The 16,264-nt window shown below is 36.2% G+C and overlaps 1 protein-coding gene across 6 annotated transcripts in view; it reads right to left on the reverse strand.

Moving 5' to 3' along the window:
- Positions 1–16,264, reverse strand: part of LOC124369917 — a 73,077-nt gene that overhangs the window by 40,664 nt on the left and 16,149 nt on the right. For 5 of the 6 annotated variants that reach the window (XM_046828098.1, XM_046828099.1, XM_046828101.1 and 2 more), the window contains one exon: positions 6,469–6,640. In XM_046828098.1, the coding sequence (XP_046684054.1) occupies positions 6,469–6,546 (78 nt within the window). In that variant the 5' untranslated portion in view covers positions 6,547–6,640. The remainder of the gene's footprint in view (positions 1–6,468; positions 6,641–16,264) is intronic. The other variant, XM_046828100.1, reaches the window with a different exon arrangement.

Raw genomic sequence — 16,264 nt, forward strand, 5'->3', positions numbered from 1 at the left:
TGTCGAACCTATCAGGAATTCCCATAACTACAATGCGAGCATCCCACTTATTAGGTATTGCTTGAAAGGCTTGTTGTAGGGTGCGCGAGTAAGGAGCACCTCTATCCACGTCATTAGTTCCTGCCATCACCAGTACCGTATCACCCTGAGTCAGCTGTGCAATCTCTCTTTTAAGATTACCCATCGCATCTTTAAGCTTACCATTAGGTACAAACCACGAACTGAGCTCAAAGTTCCCTGGCAACCTCTCTTCCAATAACTGCTGAATTCCGCGACCGTGACTATCCGCTATCAAGACTATCTTACGTTTGACCTTATCTATCGTATCGTTACTAACTGATTCCACTATTCCAAATTTAGAATTTACCGTAAGGGATACTTCTTCTCCACTTACATTCACAGCCTTCGCCCAACATTTATTGTTCACTATTTTAGTTAATACTCGTGCCAAATACACGCCCTGTATGGTAAGACCCACTGGTTCGACCACTACATCCGAACCCTCCAGATTATCATTAGTCGTAGATCCAAATTTGCTTAACTTCAACTGAACCAGTTTCTCACTCCGCGCGGGTATTGTGACATCTTTTGCGTTATACACGTAATTCTCTATACAACTGTCCTGGCGTTTAGCCACTCGGACAACCTCAGGTGTCGTAGTAGGGGCCTGTGCCTTTTTGTGGCGCGGCGCAACTACTTGCCTACCTGAATCGGGGACACTCTCACCCCTGTGCAACCGATTTAACCAAATGTCATTTCCAGACATACGGAGAACACCTTCCGTGATGTCTATCGATGCACTTCCCTCTTTCAGAATATCACAACCTAACACGGCTAAATACCCACGGGGTAGGTTACTCACAACAAAGTTCCCTTTCACCGGCACACCCGGCTTTAACATCAAAGTCACTTTTTGTCTGCCGTAAATCTTCAGAGTTCGTCCTGAAATTCCCCGGATAATCAAGTCAGGCTTTGTCATCGGAGCTACAGCGGCTCCACGTTTGATGAGCGACACCTGAGCACCGGTATCAATTAATATCTTTCCCTCGGCATTATCCACACGCCCCATGGCAACTAGTTCCTCGGCTAAATCTTTCACAACCGGAACTATTCGTATTTCTTTATCTACTCGGGCGGTTTCACGACTCTTAACTAAGGCTCCTACTCTAGGTTCACAAGTGTTCTTTCCAGTTGTTACATTTATTTTCGTCGCCTTGGCCTGCGGTTGTGGCTCATTTACTCTCGGGGACGGGTGGCGGCGACTCCACTGGCCCCTGCCCCGTTTCCCGACTGACTAGCACTAGGAGTGCTGGTTGGAAGTTTTACGCGACAATCCTTTTGTCTGTGCCCTGGCTTATTACATCGCCAGCACCTCGAGTCATTACTGGGTCTACTAAATCCCCTATTGTCCCGACACTCACGAGACGTGTGCCCCGGATTATGGCACCGATAACAAACAAGGTCAGTTTTGAAAAACCTTCCGTTCATCTGTAGCGCGAGACGGATCTTTCGATTGCTTCAAAATGTGATCAATTGCCACCGCTGTAGTGACGGCTTCTCGGATGTTAGTAGGGAATTTTAGTCTCGTCTGATCACCAACGTGTCCAATAAGACCTCGGGTAAAAGCATCCAAAGCTCTACGATCGGCTTCTTCCCTTAGTGCAGCATTAACTTCTGGGTTTGCAGTGACTCGCACTGTCTTTTCATTTAATGTCCGCACTCGATCAGCAAAAGCTTCAATCGTTTCACCCCTCCGTTGCTGTATCACAGACAACTGCTGGAAGTAACCATCTTTCGGAGCTTTGTCACTAAACCGTTGTGTCAAAACTTCTTTAAATCCCGCATAAGTACTCAACCGGCCTTGATCCTCCGATCGAATAAAACTCAAGGCGGTTCCAGCCAATCTCAATTTAGCAACCCTTAATTTTTCGTCGTTTCCCCAATGACTTAATTCACCGACATTGTCGATACTCTCAAAGAAGTGGAGAACAGCCTCCGGCTTTCCTCCATCAAAGGGAGTGATCGAGCCTACCATGTCGAACGTAGGTCGTTCTGTATGACCTCGCAAAGTTTCCTCCAACATGGTGTTCAGGTGGTCACTTCGATCCAACCTAGCATGACCAAGAGTCTCCAACCGTTCAGTTACCGCATCAATGGCTTCCTGGAGGTCCATTTCTTGCCCTCCAATACTAACGCGACCAGCCATTGTCAATCAGTTCAGGCACACTTACTTCCAAAAAAGTGGACAAGTCCCAACTTAGTTTTCCAAAAATAATTTTAAAAGATTTTTCTCAATTAAATTTTCAATTAAATAATTATGTGCTCTCTCCCGTTTGTGAAAAGTAATTAAAATCAAGAAATAATTTTAATGTATCGACTTGCAATCAATCAATCAACTTTCAATTCAGCTCTAATCAATCCACTTTTTGTCTAAGTCCTGAACACTAATCAAATACGAAGTTACACCACGATTTATTCTAAGTCAAGACAACCTACTATGTCTGAGCAAAGAATAATTCCAATATTTCAATATTTACTTTTCCTTCAAATTACCCAGAAAATATTTAAAATACCTTTTTACCTATCACTCAATTCATCATACAATTCATCACGAATGTCGAAACCTATTCCACAAAATTTAATCTTCTTTCTTCGTGCCTGTAAATAAACTTAGCAAACTAACTCAATCAGGGTTTGCTGGTTCCACCACGGACGAGAGGAAGAATTTAAACCATAATAAAAAAATCAAAAGTCAAAACTTTAAAGTTAATCAAAAGTTTAAAGTTTAATTACAATTTAACTATCATCAGATGAACAAGTTCCCAAAGTTTCAACAAAATATAACCAAGTCCAACGTTAATTTTTCAAAAATATTTAAATTTATAATTTATTTCACTTCCCTTTAATGACTACTACCCCTTATCTTCCTTCTCTCACAACGTGGTTAGCCTCCTGCCCTGTACCGGTACCTTTGAGTTAGCCTAACCAAGTCAGAAAGGTTAGGTTATCAACTAATTTGTATAATTAAGTTAGTTTTAGAAGCAGTTAATTTAGGTTAATCAGGTTTTAACTACCAGTTAAATCAGTACATTAAAACCTTAGAGTGTACGTTTATTTTTGATCAATATTAAGTATAAGAATTGAATTACTGAGGGACTAGTCCAATCAAAACAAAGTACTACCGAATAACTACTCAATTATTCACAACTACCGAAATAACGATTGTCGAGATTCAAGTAATCGACAACCGAATGCCTAACAAAGAATATAACTAGTTAGTAATGTCGAATGGAATTGTGGGAGCTTACAACAAGTATGGCGGACTATTAGCGTCTATTGTTCTCAGCCAATATGGCGTCTCTATTACAAGTATTACTTTAAAATTCAATAAAAATTATAAAAATCAATCAAAAAAAGTTTTCAATTAGTTTTAAATTTAAAACATTAAATTACCTTTGACTTAGCCACCTCGTGATTTCAACAATTTCAAATATTACGTTTTATAAACAGTTTCTAGGCTAGCATTATTCTACGGGCAGAATAAAAATTACTTACCCATCATCCTTGTCCCGGCTTCTTGCACCAACTTTTCGATTTCTTCAACGAAACAAAGAAACACTAATTTATTTTTAGAAAGACGAACCGACCGACAGAACCAACTGACACAACCCCACAGAACTCGACCAAATGCAGAACTATACCCCACAGAATTTTACCAACTGCAGAACTATACCCCACAGAATTTTACCAACCCCACACCTGACACCAAATATGTGGCGTGACGACCACACGTAATTTAATTTTAAAAGTTCTCGGGTTCTAATGCGGACACGGTGATGGAATCTAGCCCAGGTTGCTGTAATAAAAATTCTCTCCTCGGTTGGCCAAATAAAACAATTTAGTTTATTGCGAAAAACAATTTGAATTTTATTGCATAATTTAGAATCAGTTGAACAATTACAAATTTAGAACGGGAGAGAGAGCGAGAGAGCGATTTCACGCGAGCTTGACGCGTTCAAAACCCTGGCACGACTGCGACTCAGAACAACGAACTCCAGGGAGCAGCGTTGTTCCAGACGCTACCTCAGCAAATTCCTGCCTGTTTACCACCCAGTAACTGCGCAGCTACTCTGGGTATGGAAAATTACCAGGCTTACTGCTGACAGACTTGGACTTACAATTCATGTGCTGAATTAAAATATATATCTTCTCCACCTGCACTGCTTAACCTAATAAGTCTGGCTGCATATATTCATTACTTGTTACTACAATTAAATGTTATGCTGAATAAAAATAAAATATATTACTGATAATTTAATATTTTAAATTGGCTGATTAAGACCGCATACGATGTTACCGGTCTGGTCTCAGAACTATATGCTGGGGTCGTCACATCACAACACCAACCAGAGACACAAGCATGCTAAATAGAATTGTCACTGATTTAGCAGATGTCTCACCTTACGGTACATCCTTCAGAGGATGGAGTACGCCTAACACAACAGGGACTCCTCTATCTCTTTAGTCACAATGGACTCTTTTCCACCATTAACTAAAAATGTTATGATTAATAAAACAAATAATAGAAATGTATCTGTTTTAAGTAAGTGTAGTATAGGTAATAATAATACAAAGAAAACCTATTTTTTAAGAGACAGGGAGGGTGCAAACACAATGTTTAAAATCAGTTGATAACAACACCATAAATGGTTCTATTATGCAATGTAATATTCAAGGAATAAATGTAAAACTAAATGAATTTTCAATATTTATAGAAAGTACTCTATACAATATTAAGATAATATTTCTAAATGAACACTGTGTAAAAGATGACAATATTTAAATTTATATTTTAAATTCATTAAAAAAACTATACGCTTGCTGATGGGTTTTTCACAAAGAAATCAGAAGGTAGTTCATGTATACTTGTACACACTTCTCTGCCATACATTGTTAGGTCTGATCTCACAAGATTCAATGAAGAATATTTTGTTGAGATTGGGTGTCTTAATCTGCTTGTAGTTTCACTATATCGTATAGCTGGCTATTTGCATACTAAAGCATTTCTTAAAAAGTTAAAAGAGTTCCTTTTCTATATAGATAATGAGAATGAAAAGAAAAAAAATTGTGATTTTAGCTGATTTTAATGTTGATTTATTAAAATTTGATGGCAATTTTACTAACACTTTCAAGAGCCTACTAAAACAACATGGGTTGAATTGTTTAGAGTCAACTAGAAAAACAATTCATACAGAAAGTTGTATTGATAACATTGCAACAAATATGTTATATGGAAAGTACAATCTAACACACATTGAGCATGATTTGTAGGACCATAATGCTCTCGTATTACCTCTACCTCCCTACAAATTAAAATCAGAAAATCACTGGAAAATGAAAAGATTGTTTCCTCAAAGGCATTTTGGTACATTTTTGGATCAATTGAGAGATAATCTTGACAATATTATATTTAATAACAACTTAAACAGTGATTACAATACATTTCTTAGCTCATTTCTTGGATGTACGAATGAGAACTTTCCTCCTAAATTGATAAAAAATGTACACAATAAAAATACTGGTTGGATCACTTCAGATATTAAGGCACTTGCTGAAAGAAAAAGGGATTTACATAATATGGCTAAATACAGCGATAATACGGATTTCATTAATTATGTAAAATGTTTTAAAAGGACTGTAAACAAAATAAAACAGAGTGCAAATAATGCTTTTGTTGAACAATCTAATAATAAGATGAGGGCATGCTGGGCAGTTGTAAAAAATGAACTAGGTCTCAATACCAGAACTTCAAACAACTATGAATTTAAAATTACTGGAAAAGTCACAAGTGATAGTGAATCAACTGTTGAAAACTATTGTGAAGGAATTGTACGTAGTCTGAACATTCCTAAAGTTAAGATAATTACTAATAACATTAATATTGATGAAACTTCAAGTAATTTAAGTAAATTCGCTCCTGTGACTACAGCAGAGGTTAAACAGATAGTCCTAAGTTTAAAAAAATACTAAATCTGTTGGATGGGATGAAATACCTGTCTTGTTACTCAAGTTTAAGTGTCAATGTTATTGCACCTGTACTATCCAAATTGATTAATGTGTCTTTTGCCACCGAACATTTTCCTGAAAGGCTAAAATACTCAGAGATTATACCGATTTTCAAAAAGAGACAAAAAAAATCAGTTCAATAGTTATCATCCTATTTCAGTACTTAGTAATGTCTCAAAAATCTTTGAAAAGGCAATTTATATAAGCCTTCAGCAATACCTTGTGTCCCACTGTCTATTGTGCTCTGCCCAATATGGCTTTAGAAAATCACTGTCCACAGCCACTGATCTAGTGGACTTTGTTAATCAGATAGCCCGAGCCTTGGATGGGTCACAGTTTACTTCTAGAGTATTCAGTGACTTATATTTTCTAGTCGCTAAGATGTAATGATAGGCTACTCACCTCGTGGACTAGCAGAAGTTGCTCTGATGTTACAGGATCATGAAACAGCCCTCTTGCATTTTGCTCAGATTGCTGCATGACTCAACAAATTACATGTTGCTCAGATGTACAGCCTCATGTTCCCTAGATGAACCAGATAAATCTAAATCTAGATGTGTTTATGAACATGTGCCTGAAACAATCAAAATAAGGTTTGTTACATGATCAAGAATTATTTATTGCAGAATTGCTCCAAAATTGTTAGAACAAAATTATCAATTTACAAGTCAAGCATTTTGCTGAGTTGACAGGTTTGTATGACATATGGATGGTGGGTAATAAATACTCTACCCAATAGGCCAAAAAGATTTATCTGTTCCCTGTCCCCTCTTCTTCAAATACTTTGCGATTTTGATTTCTTCTTGTAAGGGAACTCATTTACAACATTCTTATCTTCAATATTGATAACTGTTGTGATACATGCAATCAGATAATTTTTATCTTATTATTAGGAATTTTGTAATGTACAACTAACCAATAGGTAGATAACTCATTACTTCTGAAGAACAGAGTTTTTTCTTGTGTTCCGTTAAGGGTCCAAAAGATGTATACCAAATCAAGTCAAATCAAATCACTTTATTCCACATACTCATTATATACGAGAAAATAACAAAGCTTATTCGTATGGAAAATTCCCAACAAGACTATAGGTCAGAGTGCTGGGAAGAGTTCTTTCTTAAATTTACATACCATTACATAAAAGCTATATTGATGTATAACGAAAATAAAAATAAAATTTCTTTAAAAGTATAACCTAACAACATTGAAAAGAAAGGATTACAACCAATACAAACAACTCGTCTAACAAACAAAAGCAGGCCCACGTATGAAAATTAATTGCTATATATTTAAACAGGTGCCAAGTTTTATGCAAAAATTAAATTAATAACTAATAGCCATAAAGAAATTAATTAACATAGCTTTGGACTGGTATTTTAGATATAAGGTGATAACAACAGCACCTCTGCAGCCCACGCTGTCACTCTCTGCTTCTTAAATTTCGTTAGGTAAATTTCTATATAATATTTGGGCCAGATAAAGTGTACTACTAATTTCTGAACTATGAATTAATCTAGGAATGAAATAACCGTAATTATCTGTGAGCCTTGTTGCATAACGATGCTGAGTTACAGTAAAAATCGTTCCTTCATTACTTCTTATGAATAATAACAATGTTTTAATAAAAAGTTGTCTTATATTAAGCACAGGAAATTCCACAAAAAGTAATAAAGTAGGAAATCTATAGCTCGTTTTTAAAATAGTTTTTACTATTGCTCTCTGTGTGATCGCCAGTGGTTCCGAGATGGCAGCGGAAGCACCACCCCATGCCAGTATACCGTATTGTAACACCGACTGCACATGGGCAAAGTACACAGTCCTGCACTGATCCACCGTCAACACCTGACCAAGCTGTGAAATGCATATATAAGTTTCCTTAAAGCTCTAGTCCAATACTGCACGTGTGACCGCAGGAGGGTTTATGATCAATGATAACACCCAAATATACTGATCCACACGCGCAATTGCTTCACACCCACACACATTCAACAGCGGATCACCACAGGAATGCATCCTCAAAGTCCGAGGGCAAGGATCGGCTTGATTTCTTGTAACAATGGGCAAATACTTAGTTTTACTAACATTAACTGTAAGAGAGTTATGGTCAAACCACATTTTAATTTTTGATAAATCTTCCGAAGCCTGTACCAAAACTTCATCCCACGTGCAAAACAAAAATATTTTTCTTTTGACATTTAATTTTGAGACATTATGGATATAAATCAAGAAAAGTAGAGGTCCCAAAGTGCTTCCTTGAACAACTCCAAAATCAACAATAGCATTGTTACTTTTGATTCCATTTATAGAAACTACCTGAAGCCGATTCTGGAAGTAACTCCTAAACCACTTTAACTCTTTACTTTGCAATAAGCTTTGCCCTGTCAAAAGAATCAAAGGTCTTTGTCAAATCTAAAAATGTAATCAGCACCCGCTTTTTCAAAGCAATCTGACTTGAAATAACTTTTTAATGTCAAACAGAGCATGTGATGTATTTATGTTACCTTTAAATCCGTACTGGACATTAGCAATTATATTATGTTGTGAGAGATAATTTAACAGTTGCTGCTTAACACTTTTCTATATAAGCTTGGAGAGGGTTGAAAGTAATGAGATGGGCCTGTAATTAGAAAAGGAGGCTTTTAAACCAGACTTATATAAGGGAACTACTTTGGAAATTTTAAGTGCATTTGGAAACTGTCCAGTACGGATACTAAGATTAATGATATGCAAGAGAGGAGGCGATAAGGAATTAATGTTGTCTTTAATTATTTTTGAAGGAATTGCGTCAAAACCAGGTGCTGATCTTCCTCTAATACCTTGAACTAAGTTACAAAGTTCTTCCTGAGTGACAGGCTGCATTTGAAAAACTGACTCCACTCTATAGTCAACATCATTCACCTCCGCCTGACCCCAAGGATGTATAGCATTTGTTAACTGTAACCCCACAGAGGCAAAATAGTTGTTAAATGAATTGCTGATTTTTTTTACTTCAGCAGGAGTAACAGCGTCACTGGAGTCAATGAACACGTCTACCGGGAAAGGCTGCCCACATACTGGCTTGCTGGCCACCTCATTGACAACCGACCAAAATTGTCTAGCGTTACTAGCGTTAGATAATTTATTTTGATAATAACTTAATTTTGCATGTTTGATTGTAGAACGAAGTATGTTCCTGTAGCACAGAAACTCGTTTCGCAGATTTACATTGAATGGTTGTTTTTTAAGTTTTCTGTACAATTTATCATGATTCCGAATTGATTTAATAAGACCCGCAGAGATCCATGGTTTAAGTTTTGTGGAGAGTTTAATTTTTTTAAATTTTTATTAACAATGTCTTGTAAAAGAGCAATGAACCTGTCTGTTGATAGGTCCACGTGGTTACAGTTAATAACCACAGCCCAATCTTGAGATTTAACTGAGTTTTTTTACTCCAACACAATCAGTTTTAACAAAGAAATTTTGGGTTTCAATTATTTTATTTTTAATACAAGATAATTCTATATTCAGAAAAATTGCACTGAGATCCGTTATAGCTGCATCATACACTGCGGCAGAAAGATTAAGCGTTTTTGGCAGTTTGATAAAATAATGGTCTAAGCAGGTGTTACTCTCAGATCTTGTTACATTGTCGATACAAGATACAAAACCAGCCTTACTCAAAACTTCCAAGTAACGTTGCTTTACATAATTTAAAGCCATGTCTAGAATGTCGCAATTAATATCCCCTGCCACAATACATAACCCATCACCGCTCATAGACTTGTTGCAGAACACGTTCATTGCGTCAATAAATATTTGCAAATTAGAACTAGAGCTACGATAAACAGGGAGTAAATGACAATCAAAACCGGCCTAGTTAAAAGTTAATGACAAGGCATTGGCCACCCCACCCAACAAAAGCTGACTACAGGACACTGATAAGGAGCTATCAATGTAGATGACCACGCCATCGCACTGATTAAGACTATTTTACGATCCAAACAAGTTAAAGCCTTCAATGTGCATGAGATTGTAATCATTTGTTAGCCAAGCCTCAGTTAAAATAATAAAATTAAACTTAACTGGAAAATTGTCTAAAACTACTAAAAGTTCATCAAAATTTGTATTATAACTTCGAATGTTTTGATGAACTATGTGTAATTTATTACTCTTGTTTGTCAGACAACCATTTACACCCAAAAAATGTCCAAACTCATAGTCATTACTGCAATTAAAACATGAAATAATGGGAATGTCTAAAAACTCAATCTCATCCGTTTCAAACATTAACAAAATAATAACTTAATAGCTAGCCACCTGGCTTATACAATGAGCTAAAATACAAAACAGATGTTTGCAAATTTTTACTTTACTAAAGTTAATTTATTACAATGAAAAATGACTCATTAATGGGCTATTGTGAATTTAATATATATTTAGGCATGTAGGTTACATAGACTTAAGGACCAACATCACTATGTAATTTTACAATTTATAAGCTCGGTTGTAAGCCTATATAAAAATAATTTTAATATACATAAAAGAGACTAACCTAGCTTAAAAAATAATGTGAATTTAAATTTTGATTAAAAATAATATATATATTTTAAATTATAGGCTTTATTACAATACTCCATACTCGAATAAGCTGTTTAACAATAACTATGTTTACAAACAACGCCTAACATTACTGGGTTCTAATCTGTACTAGCTATTATGTAGCTTGAGCATCATTCTGCACATTAAACTGCTAACAATAACTATGTTTACAAACAACGCCTAACATTACTGGGTTGTAATCTGTACTAGCTATTATGTAGCTTGAGCATCATTCTGCACAGTAAACTGCTAACAATAACTATGTTTACAAACAACGCCTAACATTACTGGGTTGTAATCTGTACTAGCTATTATGTAGCTTGAGCATCATTCTGCACAGTAAACTGCTAACAATAACTATGTTTACAAACAACGCCTAACATTACTGGGTTGTAATCTGTACTAGCTATTATGTAGCTTGAGCATCATTCTGCACAGTAAACTGCTAACAATAACTATGTTTACAAACAACGCCTAACATTACTGGGTTGTAATCTGTACTAGCTATTATGTAGCTTGAGCATCATTCTGCACAGTAAACTGCTAACAATAACTATGTTTACAAACTACGCCTAACATTACTGGGTTGTAATCTGTACTAGCTATTATGTAGCTTGAGCATCATTCTGCACAGTAAACTGCTAACAAAAACTATGTTTACAAACAACGCCTAACATTACTGGGTTGTAATCTGTACTAGCTATTATGTAGCTTGAGCATCATTCTGCACAGTAAACTGCTAACAATAACTATGTTTACAAACAACGCCTAACATTACTGGGTTGTAATCTGTACTAGCTACAAAAAAAAATCTAAAAATCTAGATGAATTTTTAATTTTATTGGATAGTTTAAAAATTAAATTCAACTGCATAGTCTTAACAGAAGCATGGCTTGACAACGAAAGTGAACTAATGCATTTGAATGGGTTCAAATTATTTAGATCCTACAACAACATTAATCGATCAGATGGGCTTGTTATCTATATAGATAGTGCGTAATCGGTGTCTTGCAGTGAGCTGAGACTTGGAGGGGTGGCCACCGCCTTATCTCTTGACTTCAATTGGGCCGGTCTCCCTTGTCAATTATTGGCTATTTACCGCAGTCCTAATTCAAACATTGTCCTCTTTAATGTCGCCTTGGATGAGTACTATAATATCAACAGAAACAAACTTTGTTTCTTAGTAGGGGATATTAATTGTGATATTCTTAATATTAATTCGAATTCACAGGAAGAACGGTACATGGATATTCTGAGCGATGCAGGTTTCGTGGGGTGTATAGATAGAGTAACGCGACCGTCTAGTAACACTTGTATCGATCACATTTTTGTAAAATTTCATAATTTGAGTCAAATTAATTCTATAATTCTAGAAACTACAGTGACTGATCACTATCCAGTATTGGCCCAGCTATATTTACAAAAACATACACACTACTCAATGCCTGAACCGTTTTATAATACGTATGACTGGGTAAATATTGGCAAAGATCTTTTGGACACAAATTGGGAACCTGTTTTAGAGAGCAATTGTGTTAATGCTTCTGTTGATACATTTATTGATATTCTGCGCTCAGTTATTAATCGTAATTCTAGAAAAGTAAAGATAAACGCAAAAAATAAAAAATTAAAACCATGGATAACTATGGGTTTGTTAAAATCGATTCGATATAGGGATAAACTCAGTAGATCATTAATAAAAGAGCCATTTAATACTCAACTGCGAAATAAATTTATTCGGTACCGTAACACGTTACACTCGACGATAAAGCGAGCTAAATTTGTTTATTACAATAATAAAATTGCTGAAACTGCAGGTAACATGAAAAAGTTCTGGTCCGTGGTTAATGAGGTGGCTGGTAGGACATCTGATAAGGAGCGATTTCCTGTTGAGGCATTCTGTGATCCGGAAAACTCTGATACATCGCCATCTGTGGAAAATGTCTGCGATTCATTTAATAACTTTTTTGCGTCTGTGGGACCGATGCTGGCGGGAGCTTTGCACCCCAGCGACCCTGCGGTGGTGGACGACGCGGACCACGCCGCGAGTGCTGTGTTTGATTTCCGCCCGGTTACACGGCAGGAAATTTTTAATATAGTGGCTGGTCTAAGAGGAAGCTCTTCACCAGGATGGGATAACATTCCTACAAAATTAATTAAAGATAATATTCAAGCACTCTCGGAACCCCTTTATCATATCATTAACTGTAGTATTAGAACAGGAGAATTCCCTAATGCGTTTAAAGTTGCCAAAGTTGTTCCCATTTATAAGTCAGGTGTTAAATCAGCAATGAATAATTTTAGGCCGATCTCTTTGCTTGCTGTTGTATCAAAGCTACTTGAAAAATGTATCAAAGTCCAATTGATGAATTATCTAGAGATGAATTTATTCCTTTCAAATAACCAATATGGCTTTAGGAGTGGTAAAAATACATCAGATGCTCTCTATGACATAACTAAATTCATATCGTCAGAAATTGGTTCTAAAAAGCGAGTCCTGGTCACCTTTCTTGATCTTGCTAAAGCTTTTGACTCTTTAGATAGGCGGAAACTACTATCAAAATTAGAATATGCTGGAGTAAAAAACGTAACGCTCAATTGGTTTGTCAGTTATTTTAATAATCGCCAGCAATTTGTTTCAATTAATGGAGTTAAGAGTAGCCAAACAAATGTGGACTACGGAGTGGTGCAGGGAAGCACCCTTGGGCCATTGTTGTTCTTAGTCTATATAAATAATATAACAAAAATTGACATAAATAGTAAGTTGTTTCTGTTTGCTGATGACACAGCTGTGGTGTCATCTGGCAGTACGTGGGAGGAGGCATTTGAACAAGCTTCCTTAGATCTGTCAAAAATAAAAAATTGGTGTGATCACAATACTCTGACTATTAACTTAACAAAAACAAAATATTTACCATTTGTTTCTAGAATAGATTTTAATCCGGGTCAGAGATGCCTCAAACTGCACTCCTGCGGTGATCCTTACTCCGAGTCCTGCGGTTGTGGTATCATTGGTCGTGTGGACCAATACAACTATTTGGGAGTAATTTTTGACACTAAATTGAATTGGGTACCTCAAATCCATTACGTGAAGAAAAAAGTTAGAAAGTTGTTATTTGCATTTAATCAGCTTAGCGCGGTATTGAGTGGGGATCGTATTAGGTCAGTTTATTTTGCCTACGTGCAGTCGGTTCTGCAGTATGGTATTCTCGCGTGGGGAGGAGTGTCGTCTGCTGTACTGGAACCACTTGCGGTCACACAAAGAAGTATATTAAGGATCATTTTGAGGAAAAGCCGCAGATATCCTTCTAATCTGTTATATAATGAGTTTCCTGTTTTAAGTGTAAGGCAATTATATATAAAATCTCTTTTACTGCATATACAAAAATACAAAGATTTTATTTTTATAGCGCTTCACCACAACTATACTACCAGAAATAGAATACAGTTTGGATATCAGATACCAAGACCAAATTGTTGCATAGAAAAATTTAACTCTTTTTACATAGCTCATGTGCTTTATAAAAATCTGCCAGAGCACATATTGGAGGCAGAGGGTGGAAGTGTAGTCGAGTACAAGCGTAGGGTGGGTCGGTGGTTGCTCAGCCTGGGTGATGCTGCTGCAGAGGCACTGATGCGTTCCAGTTACCAATAAATTACGAAGAAGCCTGTTAATAGCAAATTATTTGGGAATTTTGTGTAAGTAGGAATTATTATTGTGGGATGTGGTTTGGTGGTGCTGTTGGATTGTTTCCATCCATCTAATAGTAATATGGTGGTTAAGCGGTGCCTAAACTGTATAGAGATGGGTGTGTGTGTGTGTGTGTGTGTGTGTGTGTGTGTGTATGCGTATCATGTATGTAAGTATATGTATATACAATTTTTACAACAATGTATTTTGTACTACTTAAACAGATCTTTGGTAAATCTTTAGGTTAAAGTATGGTACACAATTACAATTACGATTACAATTAAGAACAATTAAGTACAATTAAGAAAAGACTGATTGATGGACTCTTCCCCTTACACAGACCTATAGTCTATATGGGGAATTATTCATTTAAATTATGGAGCTATTATGTAGCTTGAGCATCATTCTGCACAGTAAACTGCTAACAATAACTATGTTTACAAACAACGCCTAACATTACTGGGTTGTAATCTGTACTAGCTATTATGTAGCTTGAGCATCATTCTGCACAGTAAACTGCTAACAATAACTATGTTTACAAACAACGCCTAACATTACTGGGTTGTAATCTGTACTAGCTATTATGTAGCTTGAGCATCATTCTGCACAGTAAACTGCTAACAATAACTATGTTTACAAACATCGCCTAACATTACTGGGTTGTAATCTGTACTAGCTATTATGTAGCTTGAGCATCATTCTGCACAGTAAACTGCTAACAATAACTATGTTTACAAACAACGCCTAACATTACTGGGTTGTAATCTGTACTAGCTATTATGTAGCTTGAGCATCATTCTGCACAGTAAACTGCTAACAATAACTATGTTTACAAAACATCGCCTAACATTACTGGGTTGTAATCTGTACTAGCTATTATGTAGCTTGAGCATCATTCTGCACAGTAAACTGCTAACAATAACTATGTTTACAAACAACGCCTAACATTACTGGGTTGTAATCTGTACTAGCTATTATGTAGCTTGAGCATCATTCTGCACAGTAAACTGCTAACAATAACTATGTTTACAAACAACGCCTAACATTACTGGGTTGTAATCTGTACTAGCTATTATGTAGCTTGAGCATCATTCTGCACAGTAAACTGCTAACAATAACTATGTTTACAAACATCGCCTAACATTACTGGGTTGTAATCTGTACTAGCTATTATGTAGCTTGAGCATCATTCTGCACAGTAAACTGCTAACAATAACTATGTTTACAAACATCGCCTAACATTACTGGGTTGTAATCTGTACTAGCTATTATGTAGCTTGAGCATCATTCTGCACAGTAAACTGCTAACAATAACTATGTTTACAAACATCGCCTAACATTACTGGGTTGTAATCTGTACTAGCTATTATGTAGCTTGAGCATCATTCTGCACAGTAAACTGCTAACAATAACTATGTTTACAAACATCGCCTAACATTACTGGGTTGTAATCTGTACTAGCTATTATGTAGCTTGAGCATCATTCTGCACAGGAAACTGCTAACAATAACTATGTTTACAAACAACGCCTAACATTACTGGGTTGTAATCTGTACTAGCTATTATGTAGCTTGAGCATCATTCTGCACAGTAAACTGCTAACAATAACTATGTTTACAAACAACGCCTAACATTACTGGGTTGTAATCTGTACTAGCTATTATGTAGCTTGAGCATCATTCTGCACAGGAAACTGCTAACAATAACTATGTTTACAAACATCGCCTAACATTACTGGGTTGTAATCTGTACTAGCTATTATGTAGCTTGAGCATCATTCTGCACAGTAAACTGCTAACAATAACTATGTTTACAAACAACGCCTAACATTACTGGGTTGTAATCTGTACTAGCTATTATGTAGCTTGAGCATCATTCTGCACAGTAAACTGCTAACAATAACTATGTTTACAAACAACGCCTAACATT

This window comes from Homalodisca vitripennis, chromosome X (assembly GCF_021130785.1).
Source record: "Homalodisca vitripennis isolate AUS2020 chromosome X, UT_GWSS_2.1, whole genome shotgun sequence".
In the NCBI taxonomy this organism is placed as follows: Eukaryota; Metazoa; Arthropoda; class Insecta; order Hemiptera; family Cicadellidae; genus Homalodisca; species Homalodisca vitripennis.